Source organism: Delphinus delphis, chromosome 2, assembly GCF_949987515.2.
Source record: "Delphinus delphis chromosome 2, mDelDel1.2, whole genome shotgun sequence".
In the NCBI taxonomy this organism is placed as follows: domain Eukaryota; kingdom Metazoa; phylum Chordata; class Mammalia; order Artiodactyla; family Delphinidae; genus Delphinus; species Delphinus delphis.
This window is the reverse complement of record NC_082684.1, coordinates 91,671,052-91,693,620: the sequence shown is the minus strand read 5'-3', so window position 1 is coordinate 91,693,620 and position 22,569 is coordinate 91,671,052. Positions and strand designations below refer to the sequence as shown.

Below are 22,569 nucleotides of genomic sequence, written 5' to 3'. Positions count from 1 at the left end.
TCTTAACTAATCGTTGTTGCTTGTTACTAGGACATTAACTCAAAGTCAGTCGTTAGCTGTGACATGTATACTAATTCCCTCATATAGTTCTATGTAAATACTTTTCTTTGTTATGGAACCATTGGATGTTCTTTATACAGTTTATATGAAATAGGCAGAGTTTGATATAAAATTCCTCCGAGGCAAGAAACTAATTGTGCTCTTGATCATGTGCCTAATGCCTTGTTTACTTCTGTTCCTGTGAACATCCAAGGAAAACAGGTACTGTGCCACCTCTGGGAGCAGAAATAGGCACAGTGAACGTTTTGCTTCCCTTAATGCTATAAGGGAATGTTTTGTTTGTTTGTTTGTTCTTAATATAAATCATCGCTGGCAGAGTGTTCATGGCTATTAAAAGCCAGTCTCAAGGCTGCAGATGTGCCTGCCTGCCAGTTACACAAGCAGCATGTTAACGTGAGGCAGGGACAGAGGCCTGGAAAAAGCCTCCGCAGTTTTTAGATCTCCGTCAACAACTGCAAACACACACCACGGTACTAGGAACACAGAGGACTACAAAAACTGACGATAAAAGTTACCACAAAGCCTTTGTGGTTCTTAAAATTTTAACTCACAACAAAAACAGTGAACGTATAGATAAGAACAACCAAAGAGTTTAGTCTAAGTTGGCTTGTTGGCTCTTATCGATGTGGAGCTACATAAAAACACCATAATGAGATGCATATATATAAAATGCTTAGCCCACTGCTTGGCATGTAATAGGGGCTGAGAAAAGGGAAGTTCTCACCTAGGAGACTTCCTTACAGATGACAGATATCTGAAAGTCTACAGGAGAAGGACCTAGGTCGATGTCACATAGTCTTCATTTTCTTAATAGTAACATCATTTGCCTAATTACATCAGGCAGTTTCTTTAGCAAAAAAATAATTTAATTTCTCCCCCCTTTCCTCCTTTCCCAAGATATTGACGAGTGCTCTCTTCCAAACATTTGTGTTTTTGGAACCTGCCACAACCTCCCTGGCCTCTTCCGCTGTGAGTGTGAGATCGGCTACGAACTGGACAGAAGCGGGGGGAACTGCACAGGTAAGGCATCTATTTGCATGGAAATCTGCTCCCAGGCGTCCCAGGGGACCCAGCTGTTGGGGCCTTGCAGGATCGCACAGGGATATTCGCAGAGTCACGAAAGAAAAGCAGGGATGAAGAAGCATTAGGAATCACGGAATAAATTTCTTCAGACCTGGAACTGATTAGATATGAGCATGCAGAGGAAAAAGTTGAAGAGAGTTGAAGGTGCAGAGTTAGTAGCCTAGAATCAAGCTCATGGTTACAGAGGCATGTTCCGGGCTTGCCGTTCCTTTTCTCCTTGGGCACATTTTTGGAGAGTTTCCTTTTGAAGCCTGGGCCCTGGGATCATGGGTTTTGCCTTGAACTTCTCTGCTGAGACACCCACTCCTTCCGAGCCCTGGCCTGTTGGTGGTCACCAGAGAACGCGGTACCTAGAAGTCAACCGCCCATTTCCAGTGTGTCGATCGTTTTCTTGTAGAGCAAAGAACTCTTCAGGAACATTAAAAAAAAAAAATTAGAAAAGCCATAGCAGGCACTCTGTAGATCCTCATTGGTTGATCTCGGCACTGAGTTAAGACTTTGAGAGCCATTTGCAGTTCTCCACCCTAGCGTCCCCTTCGATTCAAGGATACTAAGGAAATAAGTTCCATTCTGTACGGGCTCAGGATTTCAAGAAAGCCCTAATTTTTCCAGCTGCCTAAACAAGCCGTGACTCAGTGGCTCTCCAGTTATGACCACCTCCCTGAAATTGCTCAGGACTAAGGTATTCTTGCCCAAGCACACCTACTTCTCTTGGTTTTTCAAAAAAACTATTATGACACCAAGCCGGCCTCTAGCACACAGCAGGAAGTCACCTCTCCACTGCCACGCCTCCTCCTCAGTTCTCCAAATCACCACCAGCATCATTCTACCTACCCTGATTCCTGTTAGTCTATCCTTTCCCTCTAAGGTCACATGCGATTTGAGCAAAAGAATTTTCCACAGTGGAACCTCCAAGAGGGTTACCAGGTCCGACCGAACAGGAGGACCGGAGCAGGAAGTATCATCCTCATTTCCCAGTCTCTTCTCTCTGAATCAGCGTGTCTGTTCTTGAATATTTTACAAGTACTCAAAATAGACAAAAGGATTGCACGGGGGTGGAATTCGCCAAAACCCCTGTCTTAAATATCTGGAATTCTGTACATGTTTTTGGAACAGAAACTGAAAGGGAAATATTCAACCCAGCATCAGCGACGGGAGAGAGACTCTTAGCAGGCCTGCAGAAACACGCTAAGCCCCGTGTGTGTGTGTTTGTGCTTGCGCTCAGCTGTACTGAGGCAAGCACGCCTAGCGGGGGAGGCAGCAGAAGTCGCCTGCAACTGACGGTTCCCTGGGACATCTTGCTCTCATTTGATAAAATAACAAGCTGCACATATTAAATATATTTTCTTAAAACCTGTGTCTGAAGTTTTGGTTGACCGAGGTCACAGTAGTGTTTTGCTTTCAGTTACCTTCACTGAAATATTTTTCCTAGTTCCAAAGTTATATTTTCTCCTGATGACAAATTTGAATGCTAAATGTGTTCCAGGGGAAAGAGACCAAAGACTATGACATATTTCCTTCCTGAGGGGTTTTATTTCAGAAGTGGAAGACTATATTTCTAGGGGTAATTACAACTGGAAACTCTTAAAAATTCTAGTTGGGAGCGCTAGATTTGGTGCTACCGTTTTATGGTGATGCCTTCCCCGCGTTGGCTCGGGTGATAACTCTGCCCCTTGCTGTTTGGTTTTAGACGTTAATGAATGTCTGGATCCAACCACGTGTATCAGTGGGAACTGTGTCAACACCCCAGGCAGCTATACCTGTGATTGTCCACCCGATTTTGAGCTGAATCCAACTCGAGTTGGCTGTGTTGGTAAGATCTTAAAAACTTTTCAGAGAAACATACTGTTGGTTATTTTTAAAGCAACATTGAACGTTACATCCTCAAATTTTTAAAAAGTAATCGTATAAGAATTTAAACATTTCCTAAATATGGTTTATACTTTCAGGTCCTTTTCTCTAGGTAAATTCCCAGTATATGTGTTTGGGCACTTTTTAGTTTCTTAGTAAATTACGGTTATTAAACCGTTTTTTGGAAGTGGGTTTCAACCCTTACGTAGAAAGAATTTGCCTGATGCCTTTTTGTTTGTATATGGTAAATAGATACCCGCTCTGGAAATTGCTATTTGGATGTTCGACCTCGAGGAGACAATGGAGACACAGCCTGTAGCAATGAAATTGGAGTTGGTGTTTCCAAGGCTTCCTGCTGCTGCTCTCTGGGTAAAGCCTGGGGTACTCCTTGTGAGCTGTGCCCTGCTGTGAACACATGTAAGTGGACATCCTCCTATTTATTATTATTATTCCAGCTCAGTCCAGTTCTCCTTTCTAGCTCCAGAGAATAGAAGCCACAGAGGGAGGGAGCTGCCACTGGTCTCTAGTCTTTAATCAGGGAGGGGAGATCAGTCCTTCCAGCCCTGTTGAAGAATCCCACTCCCAATCTGGAAGTCAGAACATGTCCCCAGTTGGCTTGCACTAAAAGGTCAAGTAGGGCAGGCAACATCTCATTTCTGTCTGAGTGAAAAGAAGATAGCAGTATTTTAAAGAAGATTTTCCAGGCTAGGTTACTTATATTAGGGCACATTGATCTCTCCTCTTGTCATCTACTGGCTAGTCTTAGAAGCTCTAGGACAGATGGGAGTTTCCCTGGGTGAAAAAGAAGCAATTAACTAAGCAAATATGAAACGGAAAATCATTCCATTCTTATGGTATGACTTGAAAGAAAGCTTTAGAGTGTGATTTTAAGGACATGTCTTCTAAAAACATAAAAGGCTTTCCTTTTTCTAAGCGGATGCTGTATTACGATTTAGAGTCAGATGTAGCTTCTGGGGCAAAGGTCAGTGGCTGCTGCTTACAGGGTATATTGGGATAGGTATTGATTCTTTCCTTGCTGAAGGGTCACTTATTTACTTTTTCTGAAATTATTTGTTGAGTACCTAGAGGAGGTACTTTGTGTGTGCAGAGGTGATAATTTATGGATAATTGGATGGCTAATTCTAGTCTAATGGGTAGTTCCTGCCTTCCAGGAGTGTACAGTCTAGCAAAATATGACCTAAACATAAGAGCTGTAATTCAACGTAGACCTCAATAAGGGAAGAAAGAAGAGCAGACTCAGTGCCGTGAGTGGGAGAAAGAGCACACCTGGTTCCAGTGAGGACTGTGTCACTCGCCACCCATGTAACTGTGGAGTCAGCAAGCCTGTTTCCTCATTCATAATATGCCTCATAGGATTAAATGAAATCACTCACGTAAAACACTCAGCACAGGGATGGGTGCTTGGCAGGCTCCTCCTTCTCTCCTTTATTCAGAAACGGAAGTCAGTTGTGATTGACAGTGTGTGGTGATAACTTGGTGCATTTTTTAACTGGGGCTTGAAGGAAGGGTGTGTGACATGAAAGAGGGGACTTAAAAAGAGTGGATGATTGCAGGAAGGGGAGAGAAAAATAAAAGAGGAGGATAGTTAATTTCACTGATGTTGAAAGAATCAAAGCAAGATGGTTAGGTGAGGTGCAGGGGGAGTCAGTTCTATTGAGTAACAATGATTAGCCAAGCAATAGAGGTCCACCCCACCTCAAACTGGATCAGAGCTAGAACTGGAATACATACATATATACATTTATGCATATATACATATAATTTCAGAAATCGAGGAGGGGGATTATCAGATTGGGAGAGACCATGATCATTATGAAAGAACTGATTCTTACAGATGCTTGTCAGGATGATACAGCAGATTCAGGTCATTCTTATCCATGTGTTCCTGTATGGCTCACACTGCCGGTGCATGGCACTGAAAGAAATGTTTTCGAGTGAAATACTTGGATGACAGAATTAATGGAGGGAATCAAAGGACACTGTAAAAAGTTGGTTTTGGAAACCAGGGGAATTAGTGTTGCCATCAGTAGAAACAGAGGGGCAAGAAAACTCTCTAGTCATTGAGGAGAGAAGTGGGATGGGAACCAAGAAAGAACAGCTTTTCCTAAGGCTCTGTTTGGAAAGGGTTTTGGAGACAAGCTGATTCACAATATTAAGGGAAGTTGTGATTCCCAGGAAATAAGACTGAACAAAACATAAAAATGGAGGAGATGGTTGCAAAATAAAAAGGGAAAGAAAATCTTTAAAAAGAAATAATGATGGAGATAGAGAATAAAATAGTTCATAAGAACATAAGAGACAGAGAATAAAATAGTTCATAAGAACATAAGAGATAGAGAATAAAATAGTTCATAAGAACATAAGAGATAGAGAATAAAATAGTTCATAAGAACACAAGACCAGAGAGTAGGCGGAAGGTTCAGAGACTGAGGACAGTAGCCTTACATTTGGCACACATAGAAAAAGCCATTTGAAAGGAGAAGTATATACAAAGATGTTAACCTGCTTCAGGTGAGTGGGGTAACTGCCCAAGATGCCTGAAAATGAATATTTTAAGATGGATATGTCCGTTTTTCTCTTGAGGATACTATTTCTAGAAATTTTAGATTCAGAAGAATTCAGTCTGATCTTTTTGTTGTTGTTTCCATAGCTGAGTACAAAATTCTTTGTCCTGGAGGAGAAGGTTTTCGACCCAACCCTATCACGGTCATATTGGAAGGTAATTCTGTTTCGCTTATCTTAAGGTGCGCACCTTTGGAACTTCCTCGGTTTTATTTACAATGCTGTCGTTGTCGTTTTGATAGATATCGATGAGTGCCAGGAGCTCCCAGGGCTGTGCCAAGGCGGGAAATGTATCAACACCTTTGGCAGTTTCCAGTGCCGCTGTCCGACGGGCTACTACCTGAATGAAGACACCCGAGTGTGTGATGGTACGTGGCCCTTTTAGGATGACAGGTTCTTTCAGATATTAAGAACTGACCTCGAAAAACAGCATACAGTTAGTCACCAGGGAAACTGAGACTCTAGCAATACAGCACAATAGTCTAAGTGTGAACGTGGCCAGGAAACGATGCCACACGTGGCAGCTTGCGCTCATGTTAGTGACAGAATATCATGTCCAATACACCCTAAATCGCCCTCTTTTTTTTTTTTTTTTTGAGAGAAATGGTGTTTTGTTATCTTGAGCCATAGTCCTGTTTATGCCTGCAGAGTTTTCCATGCTTTTCAGAAAAGCCATTTTTATCGGAGTAGCACAGGTCTCATTTCAGTGGCTTCTATATTCTGGACAGTTCTGGGCTCTTCTTCTTGTCCTTTACCACTTCTCATTTGTACTAAGCATTTAAATGAGCTTCTCTTTGGAGGCAGCCCCTTTGGTTTTATGATGCAAGTGATGACTCCTGTTCATCCTGTGTTACTGGGAAGGTGGAGACTATCGACCACTGTTAGCTTTCAGAGCACGTGGACCACTGACCCGCGTGGGGAAATGGTTTTCATCTATATACAGGAGTCACACAACGGATTTGGGAGGAGAAGACCTCCCTGTGTCCTGGAGGGGAAATATTCCTCTGCTTCTCCAAAAGGCTTATTAGGTGATCTCGGCAGTGACAACCTTGTTGAGTATTAGTCAAGCATCACAATACACATGACACATCTTAAGACCCATGGAGTTAACAAACATTAGAATCAGCCCCTGTGTTTGAAAATGGGGAAGGAGGCGTGATATACCTCCTTCTGTGCTGTCTTACCAGTGCAGATTCATGAAGCCAGTTTTTGATGGCTTCAGGATATATCATATCCTTCCTGAGATTTTGTGAACATATGAAGTACCTAGCTATCTTCCTGAAAGATACTTGAGAATGATAATTTCTCCACATTACCATCACTGCACGTGTTTGAGGATGTTTTGGACTCGTTTATTAAGAACTCATATCAGAAGGTAAAATTTCCTTTTCTAAAACTCCTCTCCTGAAAATGCACACATTAGCACAGACTAAGGACACTGACGAATGAAACATCCATGTTCCTTATCCAGGTTGCGAAGTGCCCTGTGGATTTTCTCCAAGACCATCAACATTTATATTGACCCTGAGTACCAGACCATTCCAAAGAGTGAAATTTCCTTATTCACATACCACTTTCTCTTTGGATTATAGATGTGAATGAATGTGAAACTCCCGGAATCTGTGGTCCAGGGACATGTTATAACACCGTGGGCAACTACACCTGTATTTGCCCTCCAGACTACATGCAAGTGAATGGGGGGAATAATTGCATGGGTAAGTCCTAGCTTTTCTTTATAGTGCATGTTTGGTCCTCATCTGCAAAGAGAAAAAGAGCTTCCGAGCCAGCAGTTAGTCCTCAGCATTACGTTACTCGTAAGAGCGAGTACTGCCACCCTTTCACTGAGAGAGCCTCCTCTCCTGTAAAGCATAAGGGCCTTTTCTCACCACCTCGTGTGGGTGGTTGGGAGTTTTCTTTAAAATGTAATGTTGGAAAATCCCAAACAAAGGTTTAATAGTACTTCTTTTGTTTGACTTTGGGTGTATCTTTATACAACTATATTTACAGCACTGACCTACAGTATTAAAACATCATGAGTCGGAAATGAGAAAATCACTGCCAGATAGCAGTGGAGAATTTTTACCAGGAGACTGGGTGGAGAGTCACGTAAAGTTTATTAACACCGCAGCTACATAATGACTAAGTTCTGTGGCACAAAACAACAGGGAATATATTTCTCAAAGTCCTTTTTCTTGTAGCAGCATAGGACGACGGAGAGCTGTGTGAGAGCAGGCTTTTCCTGCCCTGATTGAAGTCAAGTTACAATACACTTCAAAAGAGATTCACTCCTTAAGTATCCCCTTAGAATCTCCCTGTCGTGATTTCCCCATGGCATCGCCAGTCCCTTAACTTCCTCCTTTCTTCTAGATATGAGGAGAAGCTTGTGCTACAGGAACTATTACGCTGACAACCAGACCTGCGACGGAGAACTGTTGTTCAATATGACCAAGAAGATGTGCTGTTGTTCCTACAACATTGGCCGGGCCTGGAATAAGCCCTGTGAACAGTGTCCCATCCCAAGCACAGGTGAGTTTTAGTTTCACCGTTACCAGAAAGATAGCTCGGTACATTACCCACACATTGTTGGGGAAATGAATCTCGGCAAGGGAAGAAAAGGGTGCATCGTTGATCTTCATAAGAAAAGATTAGCTCACAAGGGCAAATAGTTAAAGTCACAGTTGATCTTAGTACTTGCAGGTGAAAACTGAGTCACAGAATATGCTTTCTAATTTATACCCAGGTTCATTCACCAGACGCATAGACTCAGTATATCACAAAAATATAAACATTGTTACCATTGTTATGGAGTCTGCCGTATAACTAAAAGTCTGGAAACATTGGGCAAAGCAGTATGACAAATAAGTAAACCATAGTCCTATCAATTTTACTTATTTATAACTAATCTTGTTCCAGAAAGAATTCAAGGTGGCCCACAAAGATGCAAATGTAAAATAAGAAGGCCTAATGCAAATGGAAAGCAAGGGTAAGAAACTCAGAGCAAGGAACAAGGGTAATACACAAGATCCAAGCTGGGAATTCCTACACACTTGCCAGCAACGAGCAATAACTTGGGCTCTAAACCTTCTAGCAGCTCATATAGAGAGAGATGTGATCGACTCTAAGAGTCTCAATGACCGCAAAGCAAAATCAACACTAAAGAAAAGCAGAAAAGATCAACTCCTTGATACTGAGATCTTAGAGAAATTTCTTCTTATATCCTCATACAGAAAAATCCAAATAATGTTACCTGTTTGGAAAAAAAAGTCTAATTTACATCTTAGCAGTAAATGAAGCAAAAACTTTGGTGCAGTGTTCTTATACGGTAGATGATATATGTCCTATATATCGTGATGACATCATTTACTAATGATGATCTAGATTATCTTTGTGATTTAGATTGAATGAACTACCATGCAGAGTATTGATCTGAGAATTGTGTGGTACCTACTCCATTCCCCACAGTGATATGTAAAATCCTAAACCTATTGTCTGGTGCTACCTGACAGTGCATAAAACAGAAGATTCTTTTTTAGTAAAATATACCATGTCATCCATTGTTTACTCTGGAAATAGTGTAATAACCATTACTTAGAATTACGAGTTGTCCCCACTCTGCAAGATGTTGTTAGACCAGGGGTTGGCAAACGAGCCCATATAGGCCAGATCCAGCCCTCCTCCTATTTTTGTATGGCCCACAAGCTAAAAATAATTTTGACATTTTAAAATGGTTGGAAAAAAAGTCAAAGGAATGATATGTCATGACCTGAAAATTTTATGCACTTCAAATTTTAGTAAATAAAATTTTACTAGAATTCAGCCCCACTAATTTATTTCCATATTATCTATGGTTGCTTTCGTGAAATAGTTGAGTAGTTTTAACAGAGACTGCACGGCTTGCAAAACCTAAGATATTTACTTCTTAGCCCTCTAAGAAAAAATTTGCTGGCCCCTGATCTTGACCGGTGGCCTTCAAATCTTTTGATCGTACATACCTATCGTTAAAAAAACCTGGAGGTTACACGCACTTGCTGTGTGTATTTACAAGTAAATGTGTATATGTCTCTATATATTTGTTTTCAATTATATTGAGAAATGCATTGATTATTTTCACAAACTGTTCTATTATAAAATATACACAAAATTAATTTTAAACTTGGATTTTACAAAGCTAGACATCCTAGTATTTTCTTTTTTACCTTGATGGTTCATTGTACATTCCCCTGCAGACCACTTTGGAGATCTCTGAGAAAGACTGTCATTTACTTTCAGAAATATCTGTCTGAGTTTTAAGAATCTGCATACTCTTAATACAACACGCAAGGTTTCGTCTTCATGTTGGATACTGGCCAAATCCAGGCATGGCCGTTCATTAGCTATGCAGTCTGCACACAGTTTAGGAGTCCCTGAAATTTGTCCGGATGGTCAGTGGAGCTGGCGTGACACTTGTTGGAAATGGACCCTAACTCCTTTTTTTATAAGGAAATAAAAGCACTATGAAAAGAACATGTTACATTTTGATTAAAATACTTTTGGAAACCTTTTACCAATTTTCAGTAGGTTTGACCCATAAGGCAATGGCCTTCTTGAGCTTAAATTGATACCATGCTATACTGGTTACACTCATGATCTGCAATTACAGAATCGCAGAGTTACAAGGGACCACAGATGACATTTAGTGCATCCTTTATTATCAACTTTGATGAATTCAGGTGAAGGAGAGAAAGATAAAGGGTCGGGGGGAGGCAGTGGGAGAGAACAAGAGAGCTGCATCAAAAGAAATCCAGCTCCAAAACTTGAAGTAATGAGGTAAGTTGGTTGTTTGACGTGAATTAGTCATTGATAGACCTCCTATCAAGAACTTAGCTAGATTTGCCATGGTCTCCCCCAGTCTGTCGAGGAAATGGCTTTTGTATACATTCATTAAATCCTAGATCCCTTAATGCAGAGTGGAAAGAGGCACTCATGCCAGTCCCTGGGTTCAGAGCTGAACAACATCCTTATAGAAACCCAGATTCCTACAGGCAGGATCATACAAATGAGTGGCATATGATATAGAGACCTCTGCTTCTGCCTCATTATTACATCAACATGAGGTCACTTTTCCTTCAGTGCCTGTCTTAAGGAGAAGTTTACACCATCTGTAGGAATTTTCAGATTAATTTTTTATTTTAAATTTTTCAAAATACAGGTAAACACCTTTCAAGAATGTATACAAAGTAATTTTGTTCAGCCTAATTATTGCTCTCTGCTGACCCCTATTCCCACCCCGCTCACCCCACCTTCGTTCAATCACTGCAGATGAATTTGCTACGCTCTGTGGAAGTCAAAGGCCAGGCTTCGTCATCGACATTTACACTGGTTTACCTGTTGGTGAGTTGTGATGCCTTTGTTGGAACTTTTTGTCTCTGCCTTTGTGTTAAGAAAAGGAAGTACACACTGTTATTTTCTCAGTTTGCTTTTTTTTTCTTAGAAGGAACAAATTAAACAGTGCCATTCAGCTTTATTGAAACTCTGATTCTTAGTTTGAAACAAACAGTACAGACACCCTGTGTAGCTCCACCTAATTGGCAGCAGCATTTGTCGGTCATGATTAAGGGGACTGGAAAGCTTTTCACAGAATTACAATCAAGCTTAGTTAAACCAACCCTAGGCATCAACAAAGAGAGATTCTGGGAGTAGGGCCAGTTGACGTTTGATTTGACTATAATTCCCAATCCTTCCATCTGACTAAGACCTGAGTTTAATATGACTGTTCATACCAATACTTATGTGTAGGTGGATCAATTTTATCTCACATAGAATCTCCTTAGGTTATCTGCTTTGGGATTTTTAGATGTGAAGTTAAAAAAAAAAAAAAAAATCTTTCCAATCTGAGGCCCTGTCTGGTAACTGGAGCAGAGACCACTGCAGTGCTAGTGAAGCTTACGCAAGATTCAGAAGTAACGCACAGCGTTCAGCCAATGGAAGTGATGCCTTTGTGGTTTAAAACCAAATAACGTAAAAGGAGATGGCAAGCTATTGCATCCTCAGAGTCTTTCCCCAGTGTGATTTCTGTGGATCCTTAGGTGGCCCTGAGCAGTTGTGTCCAGTAGCAAACATCACCACTTTGTCTGTTCCACCTTATTCCTAATAAGTAAACTGAAATCCACATCAGCCTTTCCAATGACCTTGTTTAAGAAAACAAGGGTCTGGTCCAGCAATCAGCCTGGCTCTCTTAGTGCCAAATACATATGGCTCCACAGTCAACGTCCAAAGAAACGTCATGATTTGGAAAGAAAACCTGTTAAATGGCATTGGCCTGAAACGCCCGGCTCTAGCTGCTTTGTTTTTCCCCTTCCCAAAACAGATCTTTTCATCTCCTTAGAATCTCTGATCTGAGGATAAGTGGTCTTTAATAGTAGAATCCATCGTTCTCCGTGGATGGACCAGGCGTGTACCCCAGCAAGGCCTACCTTCTAATGTTGGTAGCAGGCAGAGACTCAAAACAGCATTAACATCATCCACTAATAAAACTGGAAAGGCTCCAGACTTCATCTAGTCCATATCAGCTAGGCCTTGCCTTACAGTTGAGGGGACAGAGGCCTAGACAGGGGAGGGGACTCAGCTGAGGTCACCTGGCTAATTAATAACAGAGCTGAGACCAGAATCCAGTCCTGACTCACAGCTTGCTTTGCCTCTAGCTCTTGAAAACTGGAAATGTGATAGTTAGCAGTATACTTATTGTTAGCAAATTCCAGCATGACAAAATATTTAGATGACTGAGAAACTTTGTTTTATTTAAGCTTTATACTCTTCTTCTGAAAGGTCTGAAGATTGTTGGCATATAGAACCCATTCGTGTGGGGTTAAAACTATAGCAAGTTTATTAATCTTGTCTTTAAACATAAACTTTTCCAAGTTGAAGTTCAAATGGAATCCAGACAGGAAAAGAAAATATAATTTTTAATATATGCTTTTGCTCTTTTATGCCTAACAATGGCTAGAAATTTGACCCAGCCTGTTATTGTTAAACTTGAAAATACATCTCTTATATTTAAAACAAATGAATGTGAACATAACATTTCATGTTTTAACCCGTACGTAGTTCAAGAATGTCTGAATTTTTTTTTTCTTTTTGCTGATAGTGCATAGCTGTGATATATCTTTGCCTAACTTTTTAAGAACATGAATGACAAATGTGTGAAAAATCTAAAACATAATGACTTGTTGTATTCAAAATGGAAATATACCCTTTGATATTCTAAGCTGTTTTTTTCCATTAAAGAGATCAATTTGTCTTCAAACAAAGTCAGGCCCTTTAGAAAAAGGTCCAACATAAATCCATGTCCTGTTGAATTTCTCCTTTAAAACAGATTGGCTTTAGGGTGTGATTCTTCTGAAAGCTCTTGTGAGTTCCACTTAAGTCTATAGCCATCTTCTTACAACTTATGCAAACAAAGTATCTTGTAGAGGCTCCGGACTATGATATGTAAAGGAAAGTATCTCAACAACAATAACAGAAACCTAATGGATTGGAAAGACCAAAGCTTTACATTCCCTCCCTGCTTCTGAAGTGTTTTGTGAAACTCTGCCAGAGGGCTGGTAGAGGGGCCCTCTGGGATAACAAGCACTTCGCTAATGGGTTTGAGAAGATTGTTCGACTGTGGAAAAGCATACGGGTGACAGGACAGCCTGTTAGCGGATTCCTGGTATCGAATCCCAACTCTGCCTCCTGTTGGCTGTACAGTCTTTGGCAAGTTCCATGCTCTGACTTCCTTAGTTCCATCATCTGCATCATGATGATGGTCAGAGTACCTAGAGACCATCTCATAGGGTGGCCCTGATGATTTGGTAACTAGATTCAGGTTAAATGCTTGAGAAATATACCAGGCATATAGCAAGGGAGACACTACTGTTACTGTCACTGTTACCGTTATTATCCTAGAGGACACTGAATGGTCAGGAGTTCAGAGCAGGTCAAACAGCGAGTGGACCCACCAGGCTGGTGAGGAGACCAGACTTGCCCACATGGCTCCCTCACCAGCTGGCCAGCCGGCTTTAGCAGCCTGGGTCCTGGCTCTGCTCTCACTCCTACTTTGGTCCTGTTTTAATGCTCACCAACCCCACTTCCAGGTACTGGTTCTTAATTGAATACATTTTAGTTGGCACTTAACATTTGTCAGACCGTGTACCAGGGGCCAGCAACACTGTAGCGTAGAAGCCAGCCCCGGTACCTGGGCTTGGGAAGCCACAGTCTACTCTGACAGTCCTTCCCTGGTGCCTGCTCTCTCTCCATGGTCAGCTCAGGCCCAGCTTACATCCCCAGACCTGACTTACCTCCATTCAAAAGCCACGTGAAGGAGAAAGGGGGTGTTGAAGTGGAATTTGGAAGATCAGAGCTGACCGTGACCATGGGCTCCTCCTCTGTTCCTCACCAGCTCTCCTCTCCCGTTCTAGACGAACACCACCACACACTTGGGGTAGAGAGACCACTTTCTCTTGGCAGTCACTTTTATTCTGCTCATCTGGTGCGCAGGGCCCGGTGGGTACAAAGATGGCTCCTGCCTGGACAAAGCCGATGTTATAAAACAAAACCCGAAAAACAGTCAGTCAGACAGACGCATGAGCGTCTGACAAGCAGTCCAGTTATCTCAGTTTGCTCTTCACTGACGTCCCCGCTTCCATCACCACCCCAGCACACACGCACACACGCAAGCACATACACACACATACACACGCACTTTCTCTTCTCTGGCTGTAGACCTTACATAGAATGAATTAGAAGCAGCTGACTCTCCATTCCAGTTTACCCTGCAGAGGGACCACGTGCCGTTCCGTCACTCATACGTACCTGCTCTGTTTCTAGATATCGATGAATGTCGGGAGATCCCAGGGGTCTGTGAAAATGGCGTGTGTATCAACATGGTTGGCAGCTTCCGATGTGAATGTCCAGTGGGCTTCTTCTATAATGACAAGTTGCTGGTTTGTGAAGGTAAGAGAGGCTGTCGCCGTGTCACACCCAGAAATGAGCCAACCGATGAGCTGCATACCCACACACACACGTGTGGCCAAGTTCACAACATTGGAATTTCAGAAATCCATCTAACTCTAGCAGTACTGAAGGGCAACATGTGGGTCGACAGACATTTCATGTAAAAATTCCCTAACACGCAGCGGGAGAAGCAGGATGTCCATTCCCCGGCCCTCTCTCCCCACATACACAATGTATTAGATTTCCCAGCTGATACGGAAAAGCCTTGAGATCCCGGGTGTGTCCAATAGACGGCTGTTGTTTCACATTGCTTGAAAGTGAGCATGAGTGGTGGGCAGTCGTCTTGAGCTGAACCTCAAAATCAGTGTTCTCTTCCAAACGGAGCCTTTGCTCCTCCCAAGTGAAAACAAGGTTAATGCAAATATTTCAAATGCATGAGAGAATCCCAAATGGCAAGAACAGCAAATTCGATTTTATATGAAGAATGTTGGCATGAGTGCAAATGGTACTTTTTTCATTTTCAAATTACCTCCGCTTGCCATGTGTTTGTGCTGTGATTCTGCGCATTCCTTACCGCACTTCATATTTTTCCAACATCTGGGGAAGATAGTGTTCTTTTACATTTTAGTAAAAGGGACGTTACTGGTTATTAAATATACCATGGGCCCTAGGACAGCTAGAATAATTTTCTATTTAATACTTAAACTTGGAGTCTCTAGCAGAGTTTTTGTTCATGTTAGAGCATGTATTAGAGCACATAGGTCAACATTTTAATATGTAAAAATCTTTTTCTCCTAAACTGGGGACAACTTATAGACCATGAGTCAAGTTATAGCCCCAAGCGCATGCTTGTTAAATTCTCCTCACCAGGCTTTCTGTTCCTGTGGCCAAGTTGGCCCACGTCCCTTCCTCTGCCTGCTCTGCGGGGGAGTGGGAACGGGGTGACAGCCATTCCTAACCTTCCTAAGGAGATAGTCATTTCGGGCTTTGGTTCGGGCCCTGGGCTTCAGGTCATCAAGGATCAGGTGTGGGGAGGAGGCATGATGTGGGAATGGAGAAGAAAGCCCACAGCAGGTGACCTTATAGTGCGAGAGGTGGCTGCCTGCTCATAGCCACCGTATGACACCTGCCGTACATGCGTCAGGATGTCCGCCGCCTTCTGTGGCATCTCCCCTTCTCTTCCATTCAGAGCTGGTTACTTGACCCAGGTGCCTCTTTGGCACTTATATCTGCTGAAGCAGCAGCCGTTGGCCAGAAACCAGAGGTAAGGCCATCCAGGACCACCACATCAACCTAGACCTTGCTACACACATGAGACTGAAAACCTACAGCTGCCCCAGCGTAAGGCACTTTGCTGTCAGGGTAGCATTCAGTGGATGTGGAGCTTACAAAGCACTCCAACTCTTGGTTTCCGTTCCGTAGGATATCCATCTTCAGGGTGAATGTTTAATCCAGGGTCCGCTGCTTCCCAGCACACTCTTAGCTCGCAGAATCAGAAAAGGAAGGTTGACTTAGTACGTGCCTCAGCCAGACTGAAATTGGAATGGATTCCAGAAGTGATTTAGGGAGCATCCGTGCGTCTGCCCTCCCCAAGTATGTATAGAATCGGATGTTAGGCATCTGATGCATTACAGAAATGCTCGTCTGTGACGCCGACTGGCTTCTCCAGCTACACGAGGTACCCTCTGTGTTTCTGCACACCCTTAATTAAGAGCAGGGCAGGCCTGGTGGTGAGGTGCTGCTGGGTCCTGGGTCCACTGTAACCCAAGGTAGGCATATTCTGCTTCTGTATCTGTCGTACAGAGAGGCACACCCCGTATGAGACGGAAACTCCCACTGACTGCCAATAGCACTGAGGTTTTCCCACCACAGAAGTACACACCTAGGAGGCCTTGGTTGATGTATTTGCCGCCCCCTTGTGGGAACTTCTCTGGCTGAGCCGACTTCTGCATGAAAGCCCGGTACTGGTGCTGAGCTGACTCCCACCTGTGTTCCAGGCTATTCCCTTTACTGGATTTAGACTGAATTTGAATGTCTCGTAAGAGCAGGGGAAGGGAATATGTATTTTGCCCCACGCTATAGCCTGGACTGTGCAGTAACTTTTGCAGTGCCACGAATTTGAACCGTATTAGGTAGCTGTTAAATTTTTTAAAAGATAGACAAACAACTCCCTGAGCACAGTCAAAGCCCTGGAGCACACAATATCCATTTTATTCTTTCCTTTGATAGTAAGCGTTTGGTTCTTTTCAGTGGTTTTATGTGCAATCTCTCATGGTAAGTCTCCTTGACTTGACTGCCATGTGGCAGAAATTTAAGCAAGAGCCTGTGCAGCCCTGCAGTTCAAAGCACTGTTTGTAGACCAGGAGTACCAGCATCACTTGGGAGCTTAATGGAAGCACAGAATCTCAAGCCTCTCCCCAGACACGCTGAATCAGATGTGCCTTTCAAAAAAATCCTAAGTGATTCATACGCGCATTCAGGTTTGAGATGCTCTGCTCTGCAGACCTCACAACCTTCCAGACAAAAGCAACCCAAATGAATCCTAAAACCCCCAGGCTTTGAGCAAATACAAGATTTCCTAGGATCTTGGTCTATACCCGTATCAAGTCCTGGCCCTTGAAGCTGAGTTTCATAACTTTTTCTAGACATTAGCAGCGTTAGAACCCGTATGTGGTGATAAATCAAGTATTTGCATTTCTGAAAAATATTTGTGAAACAGAAAAATTAGAAAACAAAATTTCCATCTTCCGTGGTTTGTTCAGTAGAACCGATCAAAACAAGCAAATATAAATCCATGTTGTGTGAGAGGCTTCATCCACTTGACACCAGATTCTGCCCTCCCCGTAATTCAGTTCTCTCCTGCTTGTAGATATCGACGAGTGTCAGAACGGCCCGGTGTGCCAGCGCAACGCGGAATGCATCAACACGGCGGGCAGCTACCGCTGCGACTGCAAGCCCGGCTACCGCTTCACCTCCACGGGGCAGTGCAATGGCAAGTAGTCCCCACCGCCCAGCGCCCACCCGACGGGCCAGCCCCATGGAGCTGCAGATACCTGGATTTCCTTGAGATGGTTAGGTTGAAGAATACATGACTTCTGAGTTGTAGTAACCAAACTGGGAAAAGGGAAAACTGTTGAAATGTCTTCACACTTAGCTTTTTTCTCCCTTTGGAGGTGTGATGTTTCCAAATTTGCCTCTTTGCTGCCCTGCTGCAAACACCCACTCCCACAAATGCACGCACACACACACACACACACGCACGCACACACACTCCCTAACTGGTATTCAGGACCAAATACTTTTTTGTCCTTTCACATAATCCCCTTGGAGTGGGTGAGGTTGTCACCATTCTGGCCACATACCCCAAGTCTAGATGGCAAAGCTCCCCTGAGCTGGGCCAGATTAAACTGCACAAACTAAGGAAAAAGAACCAACAGTATCACTTTTTCTCCTAAACAGCTTACACAGCTGAGGGCAGCAAACGTTGAAAGCCTTTTATTTGCTATGTCACCTACAGTAAAATGAGAAACTATCCGCCAGAGGTTAAATTTTTTTGTTGTTCCCGTTTGTCAGGGATGTGGTAGAAACAAGAAGGATGAGCGTGTTACCAACTTAAATTGATGGTAAAATTATTAGGTGTCTGATGGTATCTTGTAGCCAGTGGTATCAAAATAAAAACACTGGTGTTTCAGCCCAGAAGGAAAGTAATACCTCAGAATGATTTTCATCTGAGTTTTTTAGTAATTATAAATCACTGTATATTTAGCAAGGAGGTCAGGAAGAATGTGTTATTTTGCTTCTGGCTCATTTCACAAGGAATTTCCTGGATATTTTATGCATTTGTGAATGAAACAACACCAAGGAACGTGGTCAGATTTTCCTTGGGTCTCCTTGCCCACCAGTGATTAAGTGGTGGGAAGTGCGCTGCTTTCCGTAGGGTATTTTGCATTGTTTTATGAGACTTTGGTGGGAAGAGGGTGTAATACCAGAACAAAAACTCATTTTGAGAATCAAGACTTGTTTTTTGGGGGGTTTAAAGGAACATGTGCAAGTATTTAGCATTTTGTCAGCAGAGCAGTTGTTATCCACGTACTGAAAAAAAAAAACAAAACAGGACAGGAAAAGTGAGGACGTCTCTGATATGAGTCACAATGCTCTCATGAAACTTGGCATTCATACCACTTCCCTGCATTTTGCTTGTAATTTATATTTATTTGAAACTGCGTGAAATAATTCCAATCAAAATAAGGAATTGCTGATAATATAGAACATGTCATTTCACACCATTTCATGCTCAGGCAAGATGAGGGAAGAACTATTTTATACATCAAGACAAGACGTCCAACCAGGGCCTGCTGGGGCTTAAGCCCTGTCATGTTTTCTTGTAGAATATTAACATAAATAAAGCCCATCCGGCGTTAACCAGCGATAAGTACTGTGAAGGAGTGTTGTCTGTAGCCAAATCTTCATCTCCCTCATTCATCGAAATCCTCACAAGAAAGGGAATGTACTTGAATTTGAGTTTTGCAGCTATTCAGCCTCTAGGGCTGAAGACTTCACTCTGGAAATGTCTTCACTTACATCTTACTGTTAAAATCTTTTAAAATGTCTTTAAATACTGTCCTATACATGGCATTTTTCAGACATATTGTAAAATACTCCTGTCTTCCTGTGTTTAAGATGAAAAGAACTAAAATTTCCTTATCGTAATAAGATTTTTATTTGAATCCATAAGGACATCATTTCAACAGCTGGCCATAATACCCGCATTGTTGCTGAGAGATTTTTAGAGAACAGTTAGGTATCGAAGCCGAGGATGCTGGTCTCACCTGAGGAGCTGTGGCATTAGAGCAAACGCAGCCCCCTTCTGAAATGGATTGCCGAGCTAAAGACATGTTCTTCCCAGCCATTTCCTCATGGTCTCCTCTCTTTCTGCTGACTGTGTGGGTGTTTTCCCCCAGTACCCTGTTTAAATCTCCTATCTCAACCTCAGGCAGCACCTTCTCGGAGTTTAAATCTTGGTGCTTGTAGAAACCTAGTTTTCTGGTCTCAATACAAAGTGAACTTCACAATTAAGTTCTCTAGAATTGTAACTTTCTGTTTCAGCAGTAGAACTGCAAAGTAATCCATGTTTCATTTTTTAAAACTCATCGTGAAATAGGCAACGTAGGAAAGAAAATTCCTAACTGAGGATCCCTTTCTAATAAGATTCTTAATGCTCTCCATTTTCTGTGGGTCCCAGAGATAAGACAGACCTGGTCCTTGCATTTTCCCAGATCCATATTACCAGAGGTTACCCAAGGTTTGGGCCAACCCTTCTCAAAATCAGCTCCCTCCACAGAGCTTGGCAATGGAAATCAATTTCCTCTGCCTATCTCAGGGAGAAGGTTGCTCATTTTAAATCCGTTTTCTCTGATGGCAACAATCATAATTTGTTCACTAGCATTTCTGCACAGGCTAGCCGTAGCTCCTAAGCTACTCTATCCCAATGTCCCCTCTTTATGATATACTCAACCCCACCTGAGACTTTTAAAGGATATGGTGATTCATCAACTCTAAATGTTTTGCGTATTGGAAGGAAGTAGTTCTAAAAATGGCAGCCTGAGCACGTGAAATGGAGGGGATATACTCTCTCCTGGCGTGGGCACAGCTGCTCTGTGCAGCAAAAAGTGCCTGTTCCCAGCTGCTGTCTTCTCAGCAGATAGGGCAGGCAAACAGCAAGTCTGGATTATTCAGCTGAGAGCAGGGTGCTGCGGTGCTCTACAACATCTACACCCAAGGTGGTATTCTGCTATTTGCTTTCTCTTGTGACAACAGGAAAATCAGGATAACGCAGTGCCATTTGAGTTACATTTTCCCTAAACGTAGAATCTTGAGAGCTTTAGAAAATTAGAGACATGAGTAGGCATGTAATTATGTCATCTGTGGATTCCTGCAACAAATTTGGCCCCTCAGATAATCAGATTTCGGGAGAGCCTCACTTGATGACAAATATAATTTAAAGCCTAAAGACTGGCAGAAGCAAGATGAGAGGGCTTCCTTTTGAAAGAATATGGATAAAAAGGAAAGAAACATCATTAGGATCGTCAAGTGCTGAAAGGAGCCATGTGTAGACAGGAAGACTTGGTTCAGATGGAACAAAAGGTTACAGGAGTGAGACAAAATAATGATGTGTAAGTGGAACAAGGGACGATGCAGGCTGTCCATCATGAAAACCTATCTTAGCAATGGGATTTGTTTGATTTAAATTTCTAGAGGAAGCCATGAAGCTTCCATGATTTGAGGCATCAAATCTTGACTAGACAAATACTTCAGTCAGTTACACAGTCTAGGATACTGCTTAGGCAGAGAATCAAATGGATTACCTACCAGTTTGGATTTTTCTTCCCCATTCTACTACTAAGTTTTCTCTTCTTTTAGAAGATTTTTTTTGGATACCGCCCCTGTTTTTCATTGCTTGTGTATTGTTAATATGGTCTGAATGTGCCCAGTAAATCAGAGTAAGTGTTAACCAATTTTGAGTCAAAAATAAATATGTCAGCATCTGTTTTACTGGCTTAGTTTAGAGCTAGGATTAATCCTGAGAGCAATACCCAGAAGTAAGTTATTTGATGTGATTTTGTCTTCTAAGTTTTCACTTACTTTTTATCTACAGATCGCAATGAATGTCAAGAAATCCCCAATATATGCAGCCACGGACAGTGTATTGACACAGTTGGAAGCTTTTATTGTCTTTGCCACACTGGTTTTAAAACAAACGCTGATCAAACCATGTGTTTGGGTGAGTATGTGACTATCATTTCATTTTTTTCTTCATAACCTACTGAAAAATTCATTTGTATCTGAATATATTTAAAGTTAACACTAAACCTTTCAGTAGTTGTTTTGTTATTTATAAAGTAAAAACAGAAGCACGTGTGTAGCATTAATATCCTTTGGTATTTAATCTTTAGTAATCTGAACATCATAAACCTCTTTCTTGATAATCATTTGGCTGTCAGTTCAGAAAAACTTTTGACTAAGAGATAAATTGAGAAAGATATTACGACAAAAAATTACTATTTATTAATGTTAAAAGCCTATTATTCTTTTATAGTATTTATGTGAGTTTGCCTTATTGGAAAGGGTGCAGCTTTTGATTGTTTGAGTATGAGCATTTTTTGAGACGTGTCTGTAGTTTGTATCAGATCCTTAAAGACAGATTTACAGATCATTTTCCTAGGGGAAAAGAGCTCAAGATTTTAAATCTCTTCCTTGGTCTTAGTACTGAATCAGAATGTTGATTTAGAATAAACTTCAAATGTGTAATCAGGCAATTTCTCTCTTTCCCTCCTTTCTGTTTCTACTTTAAAGCAACATCCATTAAGTCTTCTGGGGACTTCAATCAGTTTCACAGCTGGAAAAAGAACCATCTATAGGGTGATGTTTAAAGTGCTTGCCTTTGGCTGTAATTGGATTTATCCATTAGGGAACATTCTCATAAAATCTGGTCATCTTCAGAGCAGATAAGTTTTAAGTTGAAGATTATAATAGGCCCTGCTCATCACTGGCGAGATAATCCCTACATACTAATGAAGCCCTGCCCAACTTTCCTTCTCCCTCTTCCATCTGAATTATGTAGAACCCTCTACCAAAGGACCTGCCCAGCTAAAGAACTTCACTTGCTTGGCTAAAAATGAATCAAGGCAGAAGTTTCTGACTGCTGGCAGGGTGACTCATCCGGGTGCAGTCGTCAACCACAGACACACATGTTGGAGTCACACTGGGCTCAGCAATAGCTTCTTGATTTAAGATCACAGATAACTTATCTTTATGTCCAAAATTTGAAAGGAAAGGAAATCCTAACTCTAAACACTACACTTTGCTAATCTGAGGTGTTGCCTTCCACTCCTTCCCCATCTCTTTGTCCTTGCCCCTCCTCGTTCTGCCTGTTGATATAACAAGCCAACAATATCAACGTTTTTCATTTTAATTTCTTATTTCCTCCTTAATATAAGGTACACCTACTCTTTATGAGAAAGG

General features: G+C 42.0%; 1 protein-coding gene across 3 annotated transcripts in view; it reads left to right on the top strand.

Moving 5' to 3' along the window:
• The window catches only part of FBN1 (fibrillin 1), a 256,463-nt gene that overhangs the window by 181,671 nt on the left and 52,223 nt on the right, over window positions 1–22,569 (top strand). For all 3 annotated transcript variants that reach the window (XM_060005191.1, XM_060005190.1, XM_060005189.1), the window contains 11 exons: window positions 958–1,080; window positions 2,834–2,956; window positions 3,247–3,411; window positions 5,666–5,734; window positions 5,820–5,945; window positions 7,170–7,292; window positions 7,945–8,103; window positions 10,876–10,947; window positions 14,422–14,547; window positions 17,417–17,539; window positions 21,203–21,328. In XM_060005191.1, coding sequence (XP_059861174.1) covers window positions 958–1,080; window positions 2,834–2,956; window positions 3,247–3,411; window positions 5,666–5,734; window positions 5,820–5,945; window positions 7,170–7,292; window positions 7,945–8,103; window positions 10,876–10,947; window positions 14,422–14,547; window positions 17,417–17,539; window positions 21,203–21,328 — 1,335 coding nt within the window. The remainder of the gene's footprint in view (window positions 1–957; window positions 1,081–2,833; window positions 2,957–3,246; window positions 3,412–5,665; window positions 5,735–5,819; window positions 5,946–7,169; window positions 7,293–7,944; window positions 8,104–10,875; window positions 10,948–14,421; window positions 14,548–17,416; window positions 17,540–21,202; window positions 21,329–22,569) is intronic.